This window comes from Pelobates fuscus, chromosome 1 (genome assembly GCF_036172605.1).
Source record: "Pelobates fuscus isolate aPelFus1 chromosome 1, aPelFus1.pri, whole genome shotgun sequence".
Taxonomy (NCBI): domain Eukaryota; kingdom Metazoa; phylum Chordata; class Amphibia; order Anura; family Pelobatidae; genus Pelobates; species Pelobates fuscus.
In genome coordinates, this window is record NC_086317.1 from 162,924,632 (window position 1) to 162,946,066 (window position 21,435).

The 21,435-nt window shown below is 40.6% G+C and overlaps 1 protein-coding gene across 3 annotated transcripts in view; it reads left to right on the forward strand.

Annotated features, from left to right (window-relative positions):
• The window catches only part of USP49 (ubiquitin specific peptidase 49), a 52,282-nt gene that overhangs the window by 23,742 nt on the left and 7,105 nt on the right, over window positions 1–21,435 (forward strand). For 2 of the 3 annotated variants that reach the window (XM_063451590.1, XM_063451580.1), the window contains 2 exons: window positions 19,261–19,421; window positions 20,073–21,425. In XM_063451590.1, the coding sequence (XP_063307660.1) occupies window positions 20,100–21,425 (1,326 nt within the window). In that variant the 5' untranslated portion in view covers window positions 19,261–19,421; window positions 20,073–20,099. Of the gene's footprint in view, window positions 1–18,767; window positions 18,818–19,260; window positions 19,422–20,072; window positions 21,426–21,435 lie in introns of those variants that run through there. The other variant, XM_063451598.1, reaches the window with a different exon arrangement.

The following is a 21,435-nucleotide window of genomic DNA, read 5'->3' on the forward strand; positions in this document are numbered from 1 at the left end:
TCCATTCGTGTTAGGACGCAATTCGGGACTTGGTTCGGATCAGAATTTCATTCGAATGAATAAAACTCCGATCCTATTCGTGCCCCGGCTGCATTTTGCAGCCGCTTAGTTGATAACTCCCTATTTCCCACGGTATCAGGGAGCTATCTGCCAAAAGGCTGAAAGACCTAAATTGGTCTTTCAGCCAAATTTACCAATACTGTGTAAAGCTTACTTAGTATTAGTAAATTCTGCCCCAATCGCTATACCGCGAGTAGGGGCATGCCTAGTAAACAAAACCACCTATTGTCCTCCCCGGCCCCCACCCATGAGCAGCGGGTGGGGGACCTAAATGAAAATGTGGGGGGGAGCCTATTGTCTTTCCCCCGTGGCCCCCACGCCTAAGCGGCGGGCCCCTAAATAACAATAGAGAGCTAATTTCCTCCCCCACCCATAGTCACAGCCCCCCCCCCCTCCCCCCATTTTTTTTCCTTTTTTTAAGAAGTCCCTACCTACACCCCTCACCCTAAAAATAGTGGGGGGGGGGGGGGGGGGGAAACGACACACTCAATAAAACTAATTCCCTGTAAATACCATTTGATGTCTTCTTTTTTTCAGTCCCAAAAATGGCAAATAAAAGTCCATAATACCCGTCGCAGTTTGAAAAGAAAACACCTGAGCGCGGTAAAAAAAAAAAGACGGAAAAAAAACACGCTAAAAAAGAATCAATTTTCACCAAGCAAGGGCACGGCGCAGACTTATAAAGCCTTCCCACGCCCTGCAATTAGGCACAGAGCGCTCTGATTGGCTTAAGCCAACCAATCAGAGTGCTCTGACCGGTAAATGAAGAGAATGACAGGTAAGTCTCTAAATTTACCAGTCACAGCACTCTGGTTGGCTTGAAATCCAACCAATCCGAGTGCTCTGTGTCATTTTACACAGTGTGAAAAAGTTCTTTGGAATTTTCCCATGGTGTGTAATTTGACTCATAACACTGTGATTGGTTGATTGAAAGCATTTTTTATTTAAGGCCCCCACTCGCCACTCAGGGGTGGGGGGGATATCCTGCCCTCCTCTTATTGTTGATTAGGGCCCACACCTGCTGCTCAGGCGTGGGGGCCGAGGGAGGACAATAGGTCTCCCCCACCCCTCTGCCACCCTTCTTTGTTATTTAGGGCCCCCACCTGCCGCTCAGGGGTGGGGATGGACAATAGGTTAACCCCCACCCCGCACCTCCCTTATTGTTATTTAGAGCGTGGGGCCCTAAATAACAATAAGAGGGAGGGGAGGACCTATTGTCCCCCTTTCAGTTTAAAATGGGGGTTGGGGGGGGGGGGGGCGTTCCAACACTGGCTGCTCACTGTTTACTAGACATGTCCCTACTCGCGGCATAGCGAGTAGGGGCAGAATTGACTAATAAGAAGTAATCTTTACTTAGTATTAGTAAATTTGGCTGAAAGACCAATTTAGGTCTTTCAGCCTTTTGGTAGATGACCCCCTAATTCCCACTGTATCAGGAGGCTATCAACTAAGCAGCTGCAAGATGCAGCCACTGCACGAATAGGATCGGAGTTTCATTCATTCAAATTAAATTCCGATCTGAACGAAGTCCCAAATTGCATCCTAATACGAATAGAGAAACTGTTTTCATTCTGTTGGGACGAAATTCGGTAGTTTTGCCGGTGTTCTGTCTAAGTGACAGGACGTTCAGGAATACTGACAGGAAGCATAGCGAGATCACAGGGGAAAGGTAAGAATTGTAGGAAAATTGCTTTGATTGCCGGAAATGAAGCACACTTTGCTCTTCCACTGGTCAGTTGTAGGAATCCTCCATAAGACAAAGTAGCAGACAGGAAGAAATGAAGAACAGATCCTGACAGAGGGAGAGAAGAGGAATCGATTTGGGGAAAGGTAAATTCGGTTTACACGATTAGCACCCAGACCACTTCCGCTCAATGAAGTTATCTGGGTGCAGTACCCCTGTCATTTTAGCCCTGTTAAATTTTTCCATTATTAGTGTATATATGGAGATATTTTTATTGCAGGTCCGTGAGAACGTCCAGCGTCCGATAACTGACCAAAGGTCGGTTTGGCTTCCGGAAGCCCTCTAGTGACTGTCTGTTAGACAGCCACAGAGGAGACTTAGAGCTGCAATGTAAATACATTGTAGTGCTGTTTTACATTGCAGCACTAAGTGCAAAAGGGTCACAGCACCCAGACTGCTTCAATGAGCTGAAGTGGTCTGGGTGCCTACAGTGTCCCTTTAAGTTATCTGAATGCTTCTTATAGAGAGCATTCAGTTGGAGGAGCTTGATACTTGCTATGCAAGTACTTCTTGTTCCCAATGTTTACTGTGAAGAGCATTTGATTGGACAAGAGGGTGAAAAAGCAGCGCCTGCGGGAGGAGGAGCAGGTGACTGCACTGCAAACATGTATTGCAAAATCTTGAAAAGAAGATTTAGATTTTGCAGATATAAACTGGATTTCAGCTTCTCCAGACACATCCAAATGCTCAGATATAATGATTAGACCGAACTGGCAGCTGTCTGTTTACAATTTCGGTTGGACCGAATTTGTAGGTAGACAGTTGCCAATAGAGGCTATCATGGCAAAAATTGCAACTATTCAGATAACTAAATCCACAGGGTCGTACAATTAAACATGTTTGTTTAGGTTATTAAATGTTGTTATATTTAGGCAAAATAATAACTATTTATTATGTGGGCAAATACTACAGATTTTAGTATGCAAAAAAGCCAGGGAATGTTTTATTTTTTTTTCATGTCTTCTAAAATATAGAAGTACTACTTTTTTTTTTTTTGTAATTCTTTATTTTTGTAGTGCGTACGACTGTAACAAATGCTGAAGAGGTACCCCAAAGGCATTCCTCTAGCGTAATTTACACAATTAAAACATAAGGGTAAACAGTAGAACTTGCACATTTTTTTTTGGTAAGGAAATATACAGTATTGGTTTACGTTGTTTAGGTTCATAAAACAGATTATAATTTGATAAGCTGTGTTAACATTATAGCTTTAACATTGTAGCTTCAACTGTACGTGTACAACTATGCTGTATACATGCTTGGTCAGAGTGTGGAGTATGTTAGTATCACACGTTTTATAGGGATTTACAGTGTTAGGCTGATAGACAGGCTGGTGCTGTGGATGTCTATATCTGTATCATGAGGTGAGGCGCTTATAAACTGGAGTAGTTTCTTGCGTGTATAATCGCTGGGTACGACCACCATTTTATAGTGTGGCAAAGGCAAGATGGCCTCAAGCCACACAGTCATGTTAACGTACAATGCATTAGGCTAGGGTCTGTTAGTATGTTGGGTGTAAGCATAGGTTTGTGCAGTTCACTTTAAGAGATTTAACATATAAACAAGTAACAACTGATAACATTTGGCCTCAGGTTATGGCTATAGAAAGAGCTTTTAAGTGCCCCCTGTCTTGCTAGCTGGGCAAGATGTAAGTAAGTGTTGTGCTATGCTAGGAAAAAGCAAAAGGTAGCAGTATCTATCTGGATACGAGAAACATGCAAGACATTTATGCCCCTGGGTTATACTATACTGAACTTGTAGTGAACATAGTGAGTAGGGTACATGGTTATTAAGCTCATAGGGGACTCATGGCATGTGTAAGCACACAGTATACAATACTCGCTCAGCCAACTCCGGTGATCGGCAAGCTGATGGTGTACACCGATAGTTCATAGAGGCTAACTGTCCCATTCTCAGGGTCGGGCTGTTTTGAGTGTAGAGCTGTCATGCGGTAAAAGAGACTCGGCCAATAGGCAGCAGTTCTGTGCTCTTGTATGGTGCCTCTCTGGTCCCCGGACTGTGAGGGAGCCTCCACCGGACGACTGGATATGTTTTGATGAAGCTCCTGCTTCTGGTAAGCTCCTTGCTGTTTGTGTCGGGTGGCCCCTGGGATGGTAGGTGCTTGGTGCAGGTTTTCAGCTCGCGTCCATAAGTGTGGGGACGTGTTTCGATGTTCGGAGGCGTCGAATGCTGCTGAGCGGTGAGTGGGTCGGGTATGTGTGGCAATCTCGTGCCGCCATGTGTGAGGGCTAGTTATGGAGCCTGGGAGGCTATTCTCTGCTCTCCCCCATTCCGATCTCTCACCTCGTTTTCGCCTGAGGGCAGCTCTGGGGGCTCGGGTTGGGCATCCACTCAGGAGGCGCCGGGTGGCAGGGCGAATCCATGCCGCTGACTCTTTTCTCGCTTGCTTGAAGAGCCATCTCCTGTTGCGGAGCCCAGACCATAGGCTGGTACAGAGCCGTTCAAAAAAGTCCAGTGTGTGAACGGGTGGTTTGGCAGGGGAGCTTTTCGTTGCGGGTTGTGCCTGCGGCGCCATCTTTTTTTGGCCTTGACAGCCCCGTTTGCCAGCAAGTGTTGTCGCTTGTTCGCGTCTTGTTGTGGGGGTAATCGCCCCCAGCGAGGACCGGGATATCCCCCGCCGGTCCAGAGGGGGGGGGTAGCTGGGCATCTTGCAATTCTCGCTTGCGAGCGGATCCCTTGCTGGGCGATCGGCCGCCTCCCCCAGGTTTCGGGCTCCGCTGCAGTGTAGGCCGCATGGCCGGTTCTTGTGCTCGTGTAACTTTGTGATGCATGACCGGTACCGTTGTGTTCCTCGTGTGGTTCTCTATCGTTTTCTGGGCACCTCGGCTTTTGGCATGATTGGATTTGCCAGGATTATCGTTTTTTGTGCCCTCCAGTGCAAGAGCTCTTAGAGAGCACGTCCGGCCATTTTGGCTGTCAGGCCCCGCCCCCCAGAAGTACTACTTTTAAAGTAAACACCAGATGGCAGTGAATGAGCAGTGTTGCTTTGGTTGAAATAACTGAATTTAAGTTGGAGTGGTGTAAATGAGAATTGTGAATATTTTTTGTCTGTATTTTCTCTGAATTTTGCTGATCCTGACTGCATTTGCACTTTAGCAAATGACCCTCCAGAGGTGCATTGTGAGTGGACTGAGTCAACATATATTTTTGTGTTGGTTCTGGTGAGTAGAATCATTCCCTTAAGGTATTTTGCAGTGCTTCTGCATGGGGACACTGAACTTTCCTCATAGAGGTGCATTGATTGTTTGTTTGGCTTGTGCTGGCTCTGCTTTCTTGACAGTCTTGGGCAACCCAATGTTTTCCTATGTGAAATCATTAGCTCAGACCATCACTGATACCCATAGTAAAACAACCAGCAAAGCAGGCAGATCAGGTGTAGAGCCAGCAGCAGCAGACTGGAATAAAGGTAGAATTTTATTATATTATGTGAGGCGAGCGGTTTCCAGGGGGGGCTAGATTGTGGTTTTAACACTAAAGGGTCAGGAATACATGTTTGTGTTCCTGGCCCTGTAGTGTCCATTCAATTGCTTCCTTCAACAGTGGTGTGGGGCCCATCAAAATGTCACTGATATGCTTGAGAAACATTGTAGGTATATTATCTGGGTACTTATTAAATATAATATCTGGGTACTTATTAAATAACACAACCCTGGGCTGAAATGGCAATTTGACTCCACATGTGTTTTATTGAAGGAGCACTAAAGGGTCAGGAACACAAACCTGTATTCCTGACCCTATAGGGTTAAAACCACTATCTAGTCCCCTGTCCCCCCAATGCCTCCCTAAATATAGTAAAATCTTACTTGTTTTCAAGTCTGCAGCTGCTTACTTTGTCCCTGTTTCCTTTAGACCTGCCTACTGACATCAGCAGAAGTGATAGCCCGATCCAATCACAATGCTTCCCAAGAGGATTGGCTGAGACTGATCAGGGTCAGAGCCAGCACAATTCAAACACAGCCCTGGCCAATTGGCAGCTCCTCATAGAGATTAATTGAATCAATGCATCTCTATGAGGAAACTTCAGTGTCTGCATGCAGACGGAGGAGACACTGAATGTTTAGATGCATTTTAGGCAGCCATGACCCAGGAAGGATCTCTAACAGCCATCTGAGGAGTGGCCAGTGAAGTTATCACTAGGCTGTAATGTAAACACTGCATTTTCTCTGAAAAGACAGTGTTTACAGCAAAAAGCCTGAAGGTAATGATTCTACTCACCAGAACAAATTCAATAAGCTGTAGTTGTTCTGGTAACTATAGTGTTCTTTAAATAAAATCTAAAGTTGCAATTATGTATGTGACTAATCTTTTGTAATATATATTACTTTTTTTTTTTTTTTTTTTTAACAATGATGGTGATCCACAAAAAGCAGTCTGTAACTATAAAGTCTTGTCTTATTCTACAAGAACATTACACTTTGTACTGTGTGATGGGCCACACAGATTTCATATGTTATTTGCCTTGCTGATAATGCAATCGTAGTTGGTTCTGTTCTATTGAATGCAAGGTAATAACTGCTTGATCAAGGATAAATCTGACTGCCATTCTGGGGTCAAGAAGGAATTTTTTTCCTAGCTTGTTGCAAAATTGTTCTTCAAACTGTGTTTGTTTGTTTTTTTTTTGCCTTCTTTTGGATCAACAGCAAAAAAACTAATGTGAGCAAGGCTGAACTTGATGGACGCAAGTCTCTTTTCAGCTATGTAACTATGTATGTAACACCATAATAGTTTCACTAGTCAGACTGGAAATGAAAGTGATAGATTGGCTTGGCATTCAGTGTATGTTCTTGATGGGTTTTCATTGATAGAAGTAGCAACATAAGCAGTAGGTAAGTCTCAAGAGTAGAAATGACAATCTATTTAATTCCAGCTCTTGTGTGAAATACTTGTAAGCAGAACTAGGACCTAGAGGAAAAAAAAATATAAAAAAAACTTCATTAGGTTAGCATTGGACGTGTGACATGTATTAGTGACACAGCTGATGGTGAGAAAGTGGTGTTGCTTTAAATGTTTGGAGTTGTGACTTAGAACACATCAGATCTCTGATTAGATTGATGAGAAAAGGGGCCAGGGAATTTCTTGATATGTTAAACAGAAACTGTAGCATTAGAAATGGGGTGGCTAAGGTGAATAGAAAAGCAGGAACACTCTGTACCGAACCTGGAAAAATAAAATATCATCCGTAATCATGGGAGATGCAGAACATAAATAAGACTGTTGGTTGGAAGCACGCATTAAAGCAACACTTTAATGTGGGAGAATTTTACTTTTAGAACGGTGAATACATGCTATTGGTACTAAGGGTGTGACTGAACAATATCCATGAGGAATGTAGAGTGAATCGGAGTAATGTAGAACAAAGATAGATATATATATATATATCTATCTATCTATCTATCTATCTGAAATTCATACAATATTTGCTGAGCAAACATTAAAGATCAGTTGGATAGAGAGGGGGAAGTGGTTGTTTATCTAGAGTTTGTAGGGGACAATTCAAATTGTTATCCTAAAATTATTTCAGATTCTTCACCTACATTGTTGCTTTTATTATAAAATAAAATTATTAAAGCTAACAAACAGCGTGCTTTTTTTCCTCATTGCTACAGATCATACAAAAATAAAAGTAAACACTGAAATTTTACTTTAAGAATTTAGTAGCCAAAAATGTGAAGCCCTGTTAAGGGGGACATGCTGTTTATAATTTAGAAATTCAGGAGTTGCATTGCACATTCTATTAATAAATTTGGTAGGAATGTAAATGCAAGAGCAATCAGGAGTTGTGGTAAATACTCTGTAATAAGGGATTTTTTTTTTTTTTTTTTACATTGTTCTATTCTATACTTAAAAGTACTTATCCAGTGGCGAAACTAATGTGGAGGGCCTTGGTGCAAGAATGTATTTGCAAGGATGGTTAAAAGTTAGAACATTAACTATCGTGCAACTGCCACAATGCTTTGCCAGCTGGAGAATTACCTTTTTCCAATCATTGCAGGGTTATATTTGTGAGCAGTGTAGGTGTTTTTCAATGTACTAGCGTATTTGTATGTATTGCTGAATTTAAATGTAGTGTTGGTATTTGCATACAGGGGTGTATGTGTATTGTGTTGGAATACCTGGGTGTATTGACATATACATATACATATACACATACACTGTCACAGACAGATAAAGAAATATACACACACACATACTGATACAGATTCACATATACTGTCCTAATTCTGAGCAGGTCAGAGAGGAGACTTATGCCAGGGTTAAAGGACCACTATACTGCCGGGAAAACATACTCCTTTTTCCTGGCACTATAGGGTCTCTAGGTCCCCCCCCCACCCTCAGGGCCCCCCTCCAGTGCCGGGCTCCCTCGGCGGTAGGGACTCTCCGCCTCCTTTCCCCGTCATCGACTGAATGTGCATGTGCGGCAAGAGCCGCCCGTGCATTCAGCCAGTCCATAGGAAAGCATTCTCAATTCTTTCGTATGGACGTTGGTGTCTTCTCACTGTGAAAATCACAGTCGGAAGCGCCTCTAGCAGCTGTCAATGAGTCAGCCACTAGAGGCTGGATTAACCCTAATGTTAACATAGCAGTTTAAATGTTTACAGCAGAAAGGGTTAATCCTAGATGAGCCTGGCACCCAGACCACTTCATTAAGCTGAAGTGGTCTGGGTGCCTATAGTGGTCCTTTAACTTCAGGTAGTTTATTGGAGTTGGTAGACATGGTTTAGACCAGTGGTAGTCAACCTTTTTCTAACTACCGCCCACTAATGCATCTTTTTGGTTGAAAAAATTTCCTTACCGCCCACCAGTTTTCGCGCAAGTGCGGAATATTTTTTTCGAAAGGAGGGTGTTTTAAAAAAAATAAATGTACGTACATTTATCTTTTTATTTGCAATTAATGCATGTTTATAATGTTTTTAACTTTATAAAAAGTTTAATGAGAAAACAATAAAGTAAATTGAAATTACCTTTACTAGTGATTAATGAGATCCTTGAGGTTGTAAGGAACAAACGAAGGTCTCCTCTTTCGGTGATATTCAGACGACTTCTCTGTTTGCGCATAATATGATTTCTCATCTGTGCGTCAGCTCCCCTCTTCTCCCTCCTCAATTCCCCTCCCCACCTTTTTTCCCCCTTTTTTTACCTTCCTTATAGCAATGCCCAGTAGGAAGGCTGAGCTAGGTATCCCACTATAACAGACTGGCACACATACATACAGACATACAGACACACAGACAGCATACAGACAGACAGGCACACACACACACACACACACACACACACAAAGATATACATACAAAGACACATACAGACAGACACAAGAAACAGACACACATACATACACATATATACAGACAGACACACACACGACACATACATACACACATATATACAGACAGACACACACACACGACACATACAAAGACATACATACAAAGACACACACACACAAGACATACATACAAAGACACACACACACAAGACATACATACAAACACACACACACGACATACATACAAACACACACACACACAAGACATACATACAAAGACACACACACACAAGACATACATACAAAGACACACACACACACAAGACATACATACAAAGACACACACACACAAGACATACATACAAAGACACACACACAACATACATACAAAGACAAGACACACATATATACAGACATACACACAGACACAAACAAGACATACATACAAAGACAAGACACATGTATACAGACATACACACACACAAGACACATACATAAGACACACACAGGACATACATACAAAGACAAGACACACATATATACAGACATACACACACACACACACACACACGACATACATACAAAGACAAGACACATGTATACAGACATACACACACATACATAAGACACACACAGGACATACATACAAAGACAAGACACACATATATACAGACATACACACAGACACAAACAAGACATACATACAAAGACAAGACACATACATAAGACACACACAACATACAAAGACAAGACACATACATAAGACACACACACAACATACAAAGACAAGACACACATATATACAGACATACACACACACAAGACACATACATAAGACACACACAGGACATACATACAAAGACAAGACACACATATATACAGACATACACACACACACACACACACAAGACACATACATAAGACACACATACAGACACACACACAAGACATACATACAAACACAAGACACATGTATACAGACATACACACAAGACACATACAAGACATACATACAAACACAAGACACATGTATACAGACACACATACAAGACATACATACAAACACAAGACACATGTATACAGACATACACACAAGACACATACATAAGACACACACAAGACATACATACAAAGACAAGACACATGTATACAGACATACACACAAGACACTTACATAAGACACACACAAGACATACATACAGACACACACAAGACATACATACAAAGACACATAAACAAACACACATTATATTTAAGTCACCCTCCTGTTTCCTACCTTTAAGGTGCAGGAGGGTGACTTTCCCTGGGGTCCAGTGGTGGCTCAGGTGCATGGGAGTCAGAGTTCCCACTCTGACTCCCTCCTCCTCCTTCCTCCCGCGCGGCTCTCTGTATGCTGGGAGGAGTGACCGGGGAATCACTTCCTCCCAGCAGATTTGATGTCATCACAGGGGGCCCGGTCGCGCTGTTAAAGCGCCCAGCGCTGACCGGGCCCCCTCACAATCCACATCCATCGGGTGGCCCTGACAGCATGGGCCACCCGATGGACCCCTCCATATGCGGCCCCGGCGGTTTGCCGCCGGGGCCGCAAGTGGTGATGGCGGTACCCAGTCACAGTGGTACCGCCGGCTCGCGCCCGCCCGCCCGCCCAATTTATAAAAAAAAAAATTGAAAATCCCTACCGCCCACCTGGAATCCTGAAACGCCCACTAGTGGGCAGTAGGGACCAGGTTGACGACCCATGGTTTAGACAAAGGTAAGAAAAAACAGAGAATAGAGTCAGCGCTAATATATCAGAAAGAGGTACAAAGGGCAGCAATCCCAAACAAGGACTCCCTCACGTGTCCTTGAAATAAATAAGAAAGGCAAACAAAGGGATGGGACTGCGCCGGTGAGCAAAGTAAATGGAATAAAAAGTCCTGGTTGAGGTAATAATTTTGAAATAGAGTCCAGTATAATGGAACTTTGGTCCTATGTTGGTCTTTGAAGTTCTAGAGTATCGCTCCTTGCAGATATATGGAGGAGGGCAATGAATGATGAAGATAATAATGATAAAGGGTGATCCAAAAGGTATCCAAATAAAATAGAAGAGATAATACTCCCTTTTTGTAGAGCTTAATCCAGCTCTGGTATGAATAGCTTGCAGCGGTATGATCCCCGCTTATGGGATATGCGGTGAGTATCCTCTTCGGTGTAGTGACAGACAGCCAGGTGGGGAGATAAAACAAAAAACAGTGATGGTGCAGTATGTTCCAAAAGTGGATAAAAAGTATTTAGATATAGTAGATCCACTCACATTTAATAGAGCTTATACTAGCTCTAGTGTAGTAGGCATACAGCGGTATAATCCCTGCCTCTGGGATATGTGGTGAGCGATCTTGAAATGGTTCTTAAGATGGTAACAGGAGCTCAGGGAGAAGATAATAAAACAGCAATAGTGCTCTCAGTAAAATAATGCTGGTATATAAAATATAATAAAATATACTCACAATGTATAGGGCAGGCTAACTGCTCTATGATACAGGTACGGGTGGTATAATCCCCACCTAAGGATTCTTTGGAGTATAGGAGATAAATCGGGTAAAAAGCCAGGTAGTTTAAAATAAATAATAAAGTAAAAAAAAAAGATAATGGTACAAAATAATAAAATGACCAAAATCTATTTATTAACAGTAATTTAAAAGCAGTAAAGATTCACATGCCTCCAGTTGTGCTACTTTTACAGCTTGTTTGTTCGCTGTCCACTTGATGCCCTTCTTATGGTATCTTTACACTCCACCTTCTCTAGACTGTCAGCTGGTTTGAGCAGCGTCCTCATTTACCTATTGTTCCTGTAGCATTTTGCATAATATTGTAAAGTACTGTGGAATAAGTTGGTGCTATATAAATACTAATAATAACTTTCTAGGAGTAGGGTGGTGAATGCTTTGTATGTGTGTTTGTGTTTTATTTTTCTTTTGGTGGGGGGAACAAAAAGACATTCTAGGCTAGCGTGCCTTTTAAAAATTTCAGGAGCCATTCTATAATCTTGTTAGGGCACAGGGTTAAGCAGGCAATGCCTGTACTGATCTGACCATCTGTTAGAGTGTGTACATGTAGACTCAGCTTTTTGTGGTTTTTCCTCTCCTGTTTTCTTTTAGGTGCTAGGATCATGTCTTGTGGCACGTTCAAATACTATTTGATTAACTGCAACTCACATACAATCTGTACTATTAGCATCTGCTGCTCATGGCTTCTAATTAACATACTCTTACCTGGCTCATCAGTTCTGATTCAAAAAATGATTGCTGATGAGGATAATTGTAATTCTCAACCAGATCTTCTACCACCATTTTCAGAGAAAAATGCAGCTTTAATAAAAAATTAATTTAAAAAGGCTCTTTGTGAGATATTCACCAAACTAAGACATTGACAGATAACGGCAAATATTGTGCCAGATTAGCTTTTATTACTCTTGCCCAGCTACTCCAATGCTGTCAGCAGGTGGTTTTATACAACTGTTTTTCAGGTATATATGTAAATCCACATAGTGTGCTCTTTCCACGTGCACAAAGCTTTGTCGTTTTGAGAATCCCCTTAAGTCCCTCTCAAGGCCTCTCCTGTTCACACTGGGAACAATGCAAGAGCCTCCAATGCGAAGAGGGAGAAATATAGAAGGGGAGGGGGCTCACTGTGTTTTACTGCTGACAGAAGGCAATTAGTGCAAACAGTGATTCTATGAGCTTGGCTGCTACTAGCAATTAGTTCTGTTTACAGACACACCTTCAAGTTTAACCCTTTCACTATCATTACCAAAGGAAAACTCCTCTAAGGCTGTGACCTAAAGAAGAAATAATTGCATTGAAACTTAAAAATGCAAGCTATAGCTTGCCAAACCTTAACCTACCAATATCAGAATTTTGTCTTGTTTCTTTGTTGTTTTTTTTATTTTTTGCCTCTGCCTTCTTATTGTAATGTTTGCTTATAATTTTTAATTTTATATTTGTATCCCTGTTGGTAATCACGTCCCTGAGACGGCAGAGGCTTAAGACCCAAGTGTTAAAGCAAACGGCAGATGTTAACTATGGCATTTGATTAGTATTCCAATATGTAAATGAGGGACTGGCAGGATGTTCCCGCAGGGCCTGTTCACTGAGTGTGTATTGTGCATGAAATATCCCTGTTTCTCCCTTAAACTTAATGATATCGGGGGGTTGGGGGCATGACAGAAGCTGCACATTGTATCTCGTACTCAGGAAGAGTTTTCATTTTGTATGTGTGCTGCATTGTTTATTGTCGAGTCAGAAAACATTTTGAGTTACTGGAGTTGGTAAAAAAAAAAAATACACAGACTAAATGCACCATATATGTCAACCCCCAAAATTAGAGGCATTATAAAGGTTTAGGCCTATATTCAACAGAAAAGTCAACCCTCAAAATAAAGGGCCTAGGCCAGGCAGCTGACGTCTACAAATAGTCCTGTTTCATACATCTGTGTACTAATAAGGCCTTCATTTCATCTTGGACATGTCAGCAACTTAATGTTCAGTACATTATTTGACCCCTAATTTTGAGTTGTTCTTTTTTTTTTTTTTTTTTTTTTAAATGTCGACTTATATGCAGGCATATATGGTAAAATGTAATATTATACACTAGTGTTCAAAATTGTGGAAACCTGGAAAATGTTTATTCCTGATGTTTTGTGGCATCATTCTTTCTTTTCCAATATCAGTCTTTTTTTTTTTTTTTTTTTTTAATAGACTAATACCATAAAATGTTATATCATTAGACCATTTAATGCAGAATATAATGCAATATACTTTATTACAAGAATTGCAATGATAATGCGAATAAAACCCCAGGAAGTGTGTTTCATAACTTCTAACCATTTCTGTTAGTTCAGCCCACGGGATGCTGTTGTAAGCAGTAATTGCTGCAAAAGGGTTTCCCAACTCTGTTTAATAATTCTTCAGGTGTTAGAATGTGAAACCAAGATTGTATGATTGCTTCTATCCATTCTTTTATTCCTTGGTTGCTTCTGACTCACAAGATTATTTAATAGGCTCCACAGAATTTTCTGCGTCTTACAATACTAGCACTACTCTTCAAACCACATTGAAACAATTCATTTTTAATTAACTCTGGTGATTGTCACACATTTTTTTTTTTCTATCACTACATAAAGTTGTGCTTTTCCCAGATTGGTTTTGAATGGATAGATTCTGTAGATCCCTCTTGCACAGTTTATAAATATGAAGTTTGGTTAGATTTCCTTATAAATAATACAATAAAATGGGTGCACAATGTGGGGGTGATTAGGGACTGATGCTCAAACACCTAAAAAGTGGTATCCCCTACACCACTTAAAAATACATAGTATACATACATAAAAAGGTGGAGCTCAATGCAGCAAATATTCTGAAAAACAAGATAATGCAGCAAAATAGTGTAACACAGTATATGTAAAATTGGTTTAAAAATATATAATGGTGTCACTCACAAGCCTGGAGTCATACCGTCATATGACTCCGGTAGTATATGCCTCTGGACCATTCAAGGTTGTCCAAACCCCTTCTGTGTAAGGTGTTTTCCTTTAAAGTGCTGTAGTTCTTCTTTCCAGTGCTTTGGAATAATAGATACACCAGGTCCAGGATAGTGAATCCAATAAAATGCTTTATTTCTTTAAAATCAATGAGTAAAAATAAATAAACGAATCTGTGCCAGGTAAATACCTGGATAGACTAAGTAGTCCAATATCAAATGTCCAAAACGCGTTTCGCCTTGTTAAAAGGCTTCCTCAGTTGGTTGTTCTGTCTCTTCCTCCTTTCTCCTGTTTTTAAATCGCCCGCTTCAGGTTGTTAATTGTTTGTATTTCCGGTCTCTCATTTCCGGTTTTTCGTTTCGTGGAACGCACGTGCGTTCCACTGTGCGTCCTTGCTTCCTGAATCATCATTCTGGTAAAACGCACCTTGTGTTCGGTTTCCGCTTCCGGTTCCGCGATCAGTGGAACGCACTTGCGTTCCAGCGAGTGTTGTCACGGACACCTTTGTTTTACCTTCTAGACAATACTGTATGAAGTTTAATTCATATGTGGATAACACCATCTTTAGTGGTAAACCTTATTTTTACAATGTTACTATTATCCCTAATTTTGTGTATCTTTCAAGGGTGACTTCATTCCTATTCATATATATTCCCACTATTGCATATACATCCACTTTTAAATATATTTTAAAGAAGAAAACATTTAAAAAGACCTTGTCAATAAAAGCAATGTTAATATATATCCTAAAAATATATATGGATAAAATCAAATGATAATTTAAAACCCATTTCTTTAAAAAATCATTAATAAAAATGCACCATGTTAATTCATAAAATGGCATAATTCAAAATCATTATTTAACCCATATGGCATCATCGTGTTAAAATTGTAAATGAATTTCATCTCCTCCCTTCCAATCTTTTTAATAAAATCGCCACCTCTCCAATCTTTCTTCACTGTTTTGATTGCCATAAAAGTTAGCCCTTCAGGGTTAAGGTTGTGAACTTTTTTAAAATGATTCGAGACACTATGTGTCTCTATCCCATTTCTTATGTTCCTTATATGTTCTGCCACTCTTGTGTTTAAATTGCGGATTGTTCGGCCTACGTATAAAAGGTTACACGGGCATTTTAAAACATATATTACCCCCTTTGAGTGGCAGGTTAAATGGTCTTTTATTTGAAATTTTCGGTTTATGATGGGCTCCACATCTATTATGTGACGTTTTTTGCTTTTAGTATTTCTGCATGCCAGGCACTGCCCACACCCATAGAAACCATTGCTCATATTAAAAAAGGTTTTATTGGTTTGTGTTGTGTCCTTGTTGCAACTTTTTACCAGCGTGTTTCTTAAATTCTTTGCTCCTCTATATATTATTTTAGGTTTGTCTGGTAGAATGTTTTTAAGGACAGGGTCATCTTTCAAGATGTGCCAGTATCTATTTACAATTTTGTTTATCTTCCTATTATTTCCATTAAAACTACATATAAATGGGGTGTTGTGCCCGCCCCATTTTGGGTTCTTCTTTTTGTCTTTATAAATTAAAGTGCTCTCTCGTGGGATCTTGAGGACGTCTTCTAAGGCTGCTTGGAGTTTTGTTTCCTCGTACCCCTTTTGCAAAAATTGTTTTTTAATCTTATTTGCTTGTATTATGTAATCGCGATCCTCTGTACAGTTGCGTCTAATACGCAAGAATTGGCCTTTTGGGGCATTCATTAGCCAGGGTGCGTGGTGGCAGCTTTCCTTACCGATGTATCCATTGGCATCTACCTCTTTGAAGTGGTTTTTTGTTACGATCCGTGAGTCCATTATGTTAATTTCTAAATCTAAAAAATTAATTTGTTTAGTGCTAATCTCTGCAGTTAAAACAATGTTCCATTCATTGGTGTTCAAGTGTGTGATAAATTGGTTTAAATCCATGTTAGTGCCTGTCCAAATAAAGAATATATCATCTATAAAACGGCGATAGCACACCAAGTTCGCCCCCCATGGGTGTCCTTGGTATACAAACTGTTCCTCCCAATAAGCCATAAACAAGTTGGCATAGCTTGGGGCGAACTTGGTGCCCATCGCCGTTCCCCTAATCTGTAGATAGAAGGTCTCGTTGAACCAGAAAAAATTGTTGGTTAAAATTAAATGGATGCCTTCTAAAATGAATAAAATTTGTTCTTCTTTAAAATTATTCTTCTTTAAAAAATATTGCACTGCTTCCAAACCTTTTTCGTGTGGTATAATGCTGTAAAGAGAGGTCACATCACACGTCACTAAAAAATTACCTTCTTGCCACGTTATTGCCTCAATTAGTTGTAGGATGTGTATGGTGTCTTTCAAATATGCTGCATTTCGGACCACTAGGGGTTGTAGTAAGTGATCGAGATACTCAGATACTTTTGCTGAGATAGAATCTATCCCAGATATAATGGGTCTCCCTGGTGGATTATCCTTATTTTTATGTACCTTTGGGAGGTGATAGTACACTGGAGTTTTGGGGTGTGGAGTAGATAAATACTTAGCCTCCTTAGTGGTTAGTATTCCCTTCTCTAACCCTTTTTCAATATAATCATCAAATTTCTTTTTGATATTTTCGATTGGGTTCTTCTCTAATTTCTGGTATGTCTGTGAGTCTGAGAGGATCCGTTCTGCTTCCTGTAAATATTTGCTATTTTGCATAACCACTACACCGCCCCCTTTATCCGCCTGTTTAATCACTATCTCCTTATTTTGTTTTAATTCCTTCACTATTCTTTTTTCTTTACTAGACAAGTTTTGATGGTATTTGTTCAAAGGTTTAATTTTCTTTATTTCTTTCATTACCATTATTTCAAAAGTTTTAATCTCGTCTGAGATAAGATGTTTGGGGAAGAAGTCCGATTTTGATTTAAGATCAGTATGTATGTACTCGGATATCCCTTCTTCCTTTTGTGGTTCTTCCTTGTTGTAAAAAAATTTTTTTAAACAGAGGTTTCTAATGAACTTGTTAATATCTATGAAAAAATCGAACTTATTAAGATCAGAAGTTGGGGCAAATTTTAAGCCTTTCTGTAAAATTTCCACCTCCCCCATGGGTAGTTCCTTCCCAGTTAAGTTGAAGATTCCATCTGTATTTACCTCTTTCCTCTCTTCTCTTTGTTTTTTAAAGAAATGGGTTTTAAATTATCATTTGATTTTATCCATATATATTTTTAGGATATATATTAACATTGCTTTTATTGACAAGGTCTTTTTAAATGTTTTCTTCTTTAAAATATATTTAAAAGTGGATGTATATGCAATAGTGGGAATATATATGAATAGGAATGAAGTCACCCTTGAAAGATACACAAAATTAGGGATAATAGTAACATTGTAAAAATAAGGTTTACCACTAAAGATGGTGTTATCCACATATGAATTAAACTTCATACAGTATTGTCTAGAAGGTAAAACAAAGGTGTCCGTGACAACACTCGCTGGAACGCAAGTGCGTTCCACTGATCGCGGAACCGGAAGCGGAAACCGAACACAAGGTGCGTTTTACCAGAATGATGATTCAGGAAGCAAGGACGCACAGTGGAACGCACGTGCGTTCCACGAAACGAAAAACCGGAAATGAGAGACCGGAAATACAAACAATTAACAACCTGAAGCGGGCGATTTAAAAACAGGAGAAAGGAGGAAGAGACAGAACAACCAACTGAGGAAGCCTTTTAACAAGGCGAAACGCGTTTTGGACATTTGATATTGGACTACTTAGTCTATCCAGGTATTTACCTGGCACAGATTCGTTTATTTATTTTTACTCATTGATTTTAAAGAAATAAAGCATTTTATTGGATTCACTATCCTGGACCTGGTGTATCTATTATTCCAAAGCACTGGAAAGAAGAACTACAGCACTTTAAAGGAAAACACCTTACACAGAAGGGGTTTGGACAACCTTGAATGGTCCAGAGGCATATACTACCAGATTTCCTTATAAGTTTAGCCTTTTTCACGCAACGTTATTTAACATGGCTGCTGACCAGTCAATTATTTTCAATCATTTTTTTTTTTTTTTGGTCATATATCATCTGTGAACAATAAATTGGTCAACTACAAAAAAGCCGTGGCCAACTTGGTTTCAGCTTGGTTTCAACTTGTGATGCGATGTCATAATAGCACCTGATTGGCTCGCAGAACAATCCGTCTCATTGGTCCGTTTTGAGTTAAGGAAATCAACGTCATGGTACATAATGCAATTGTTTGCCTTTTCTGGTTACTTGGCTATCATTTTTGATAGAACAAGGGTTATTCAACACATGTGTTGTATTGCATTCTTCATTAAATTATCTTATTATAGTGATACGTAATGTTACGGCATTATTCTAAAAAAGGCTGATGTTATTAGCCATCAAACATTGTATTCCGAAAGGTTTCTACACATGTATATAATAAAATATAAAGAGTTTGATGTACCATAAGTTGCAGTATGAAATATTCATCCTTTAGATTGACTGACTGCAGGGGGGAAAAAATATTTTAACTGAGCTGTGAGTCCTATCACTCATAATATGAATTTATCTTATGATTAAAACATATATGTGCAATCTTGTCTTATTTCATACTTCTGTTTCTCTCTCTCTCTCTCTCTCTCTCTCTCTCTCTCTCTCTCTCTCTCTTCCTTGCCAGTGATGAGGTGCCCCCTCCTCTGAGTTAGAAATTCTCTCTACTCACATAGGAGTAGTTGGATAACAGTGAGGATCTCCAAGTCTGTGATTGGCTGACATGGGGCTGGCCCAGGCTCTGCTGCTTTCATCTCTACAAAGAATTTGTTGTGGGGCTATGAACAGGTAAATAAAACAGGGGGATGAAAGTAGTTTTTTTTTTTTTTTTTTTTTTTTTTTTTTTTTTTTTATGTGTGTGTGTGTGTGTGTGTGTGTGTATATACTTCGTACTACTTGAAGAAAGATCTCCCCCTCTCCTCTCTCACTTCTGGTTTCTGTATAGGTAGTTTAAAAATGCCTTTAGAGGAACAATCCAAACTCCTAAAGCACTTCAGCTTAAGCTTGTCCTTTCTATGCTACGTTACAAAAATGCCAATATCAAGAAAACAAAATCTGCACTTTTTATAGCGCTTCTAGGTTGCACCCTCCCAGCTATCAGAGAAGCCTGTAGGATGCCCTTCCTTACGTGCGTTTTGAGAAATCTTGCACAAAACAAAAGACGATGCTTCTCTTAGAGAAACACTGGATTGACAGACTGATTTAGTTGCAGTGTGTGTGCATGCATGATTTTGTAATTTTTTTTTAAACCATTTATTTCTGTAGAGTGTGTTTGTGTGTATGTGTAATTTTTATTTTTTATTTTTTTTTTCATCGTGTCGTTGTCCCCTCCCCCCTTGATTGTGTTTATTAATTGACCTTTATCTGACATGTATTCTTGGAGGTCACCGTACTCTTCATAAATTTATTTTAATTTTATTTTTTACGATGTTACCTTAGGTTTTTCTTTGAGACATTCTTGTGAATATGGATCGATGCAAACACGTAGGACGCCTGCGTCTGGCCCAGGACCACTCCATCCTAAACCCACAGAAATGGCGTTGTGTGGACTGTGACACACGGGAGTCCGTATGGGCATGTCTTAAGTGTTCCCATGTTGCTTGTGGACGCTATATTGAAGAGCACTCTTTGCGCCACTTTCAAGAGAGCAACCACCCTCTAGTGATGGAGGTGCATGAGCTTTATGTATTTTGCTATTTGTGCCAGGACTATGTATTAAATGATAACCCTGAGGGAGACTTGAAGCTGCTTAGAAGCGCCCTCTCTGCTGTGCGCAGCCAGAAGCAGGAAGAAACAAGCCGCAGAAGCTTACGTTCCCAAGCTTCAACAAGTGATGGGAGTGGTTGCCACAGATCACCACAAGGGCACACAATGATGCTCACCGCTCTGCGCCACAGACGCCAGGCTTTGTTGGCCAAAGCACTGCGGTCTTGGTTTGAAAGAAGTTCACTGGGACAGATAAAGTTAGAGGAGAGGAGGCAACAGGCTGAACTTGAAAGGCGAAAAGAAGAAGCCAGGCTGAAAAGGCAAGAAGTGAAACGGCGCCTTCTTGAAGAGCTTGCAAACACCCCCCCAAGGAAAAGTGCACGTTTGCTGTCTCACACAAACCGGGACAGCCTTATTCCACGCAAATTCAGGGACATGACATCCAGCAGCCCCTCTTCTAGGCGTGAGGCACGTAGACGCTTCAACCAGCTGTATTCCATCAGGCCCACTGTGACACCAGGAGTAACTGGACTTAGAAATCTGGGAAACACCTGCTACATGAACTCTATCTTACAAGTGCTCAGCCACCTGCAGAAGTTTAGGGAGTGCTTTCTCACCCTCGATACCTGTGAGAAGGAAGAACTATTGGCAAGAACTGGCACCAATGGCAAACACCATGTAACTGACAGTGGGGGAGGAGGACTCCCCGCTTTGGGACCAAGATTGAATGGAGAGTCCTCCATAAGCAAAAGTTTGGAACTGATTCAAGCCAAGGAACCCAGCACCAAACAACTGTCCCTATGCCACGAGCTGCACACTCTGTTCCGGGTGATGTGGTCAGGAAAGTGGGCGCTGGTTTCGCCCTTTGCCATGCTGCACTCAGTGTGGAATCTAATCCCAGCTTTCCGGGGTTATGATCAGCAGGATGCCCAAGAGTTCCTATGTGAGCTGTTGGATAAAGTGCAGCAAGAGCTAGAGTCTGAAGGCAACAAACACAGGATACTTATACCTATTTCCCAGAGAAAACTAACTAAACAGGTGTTGAAAGTAGTGAATACGATATTCCATGGGCAGCTGCTCAGTCAGGTGAGAACCT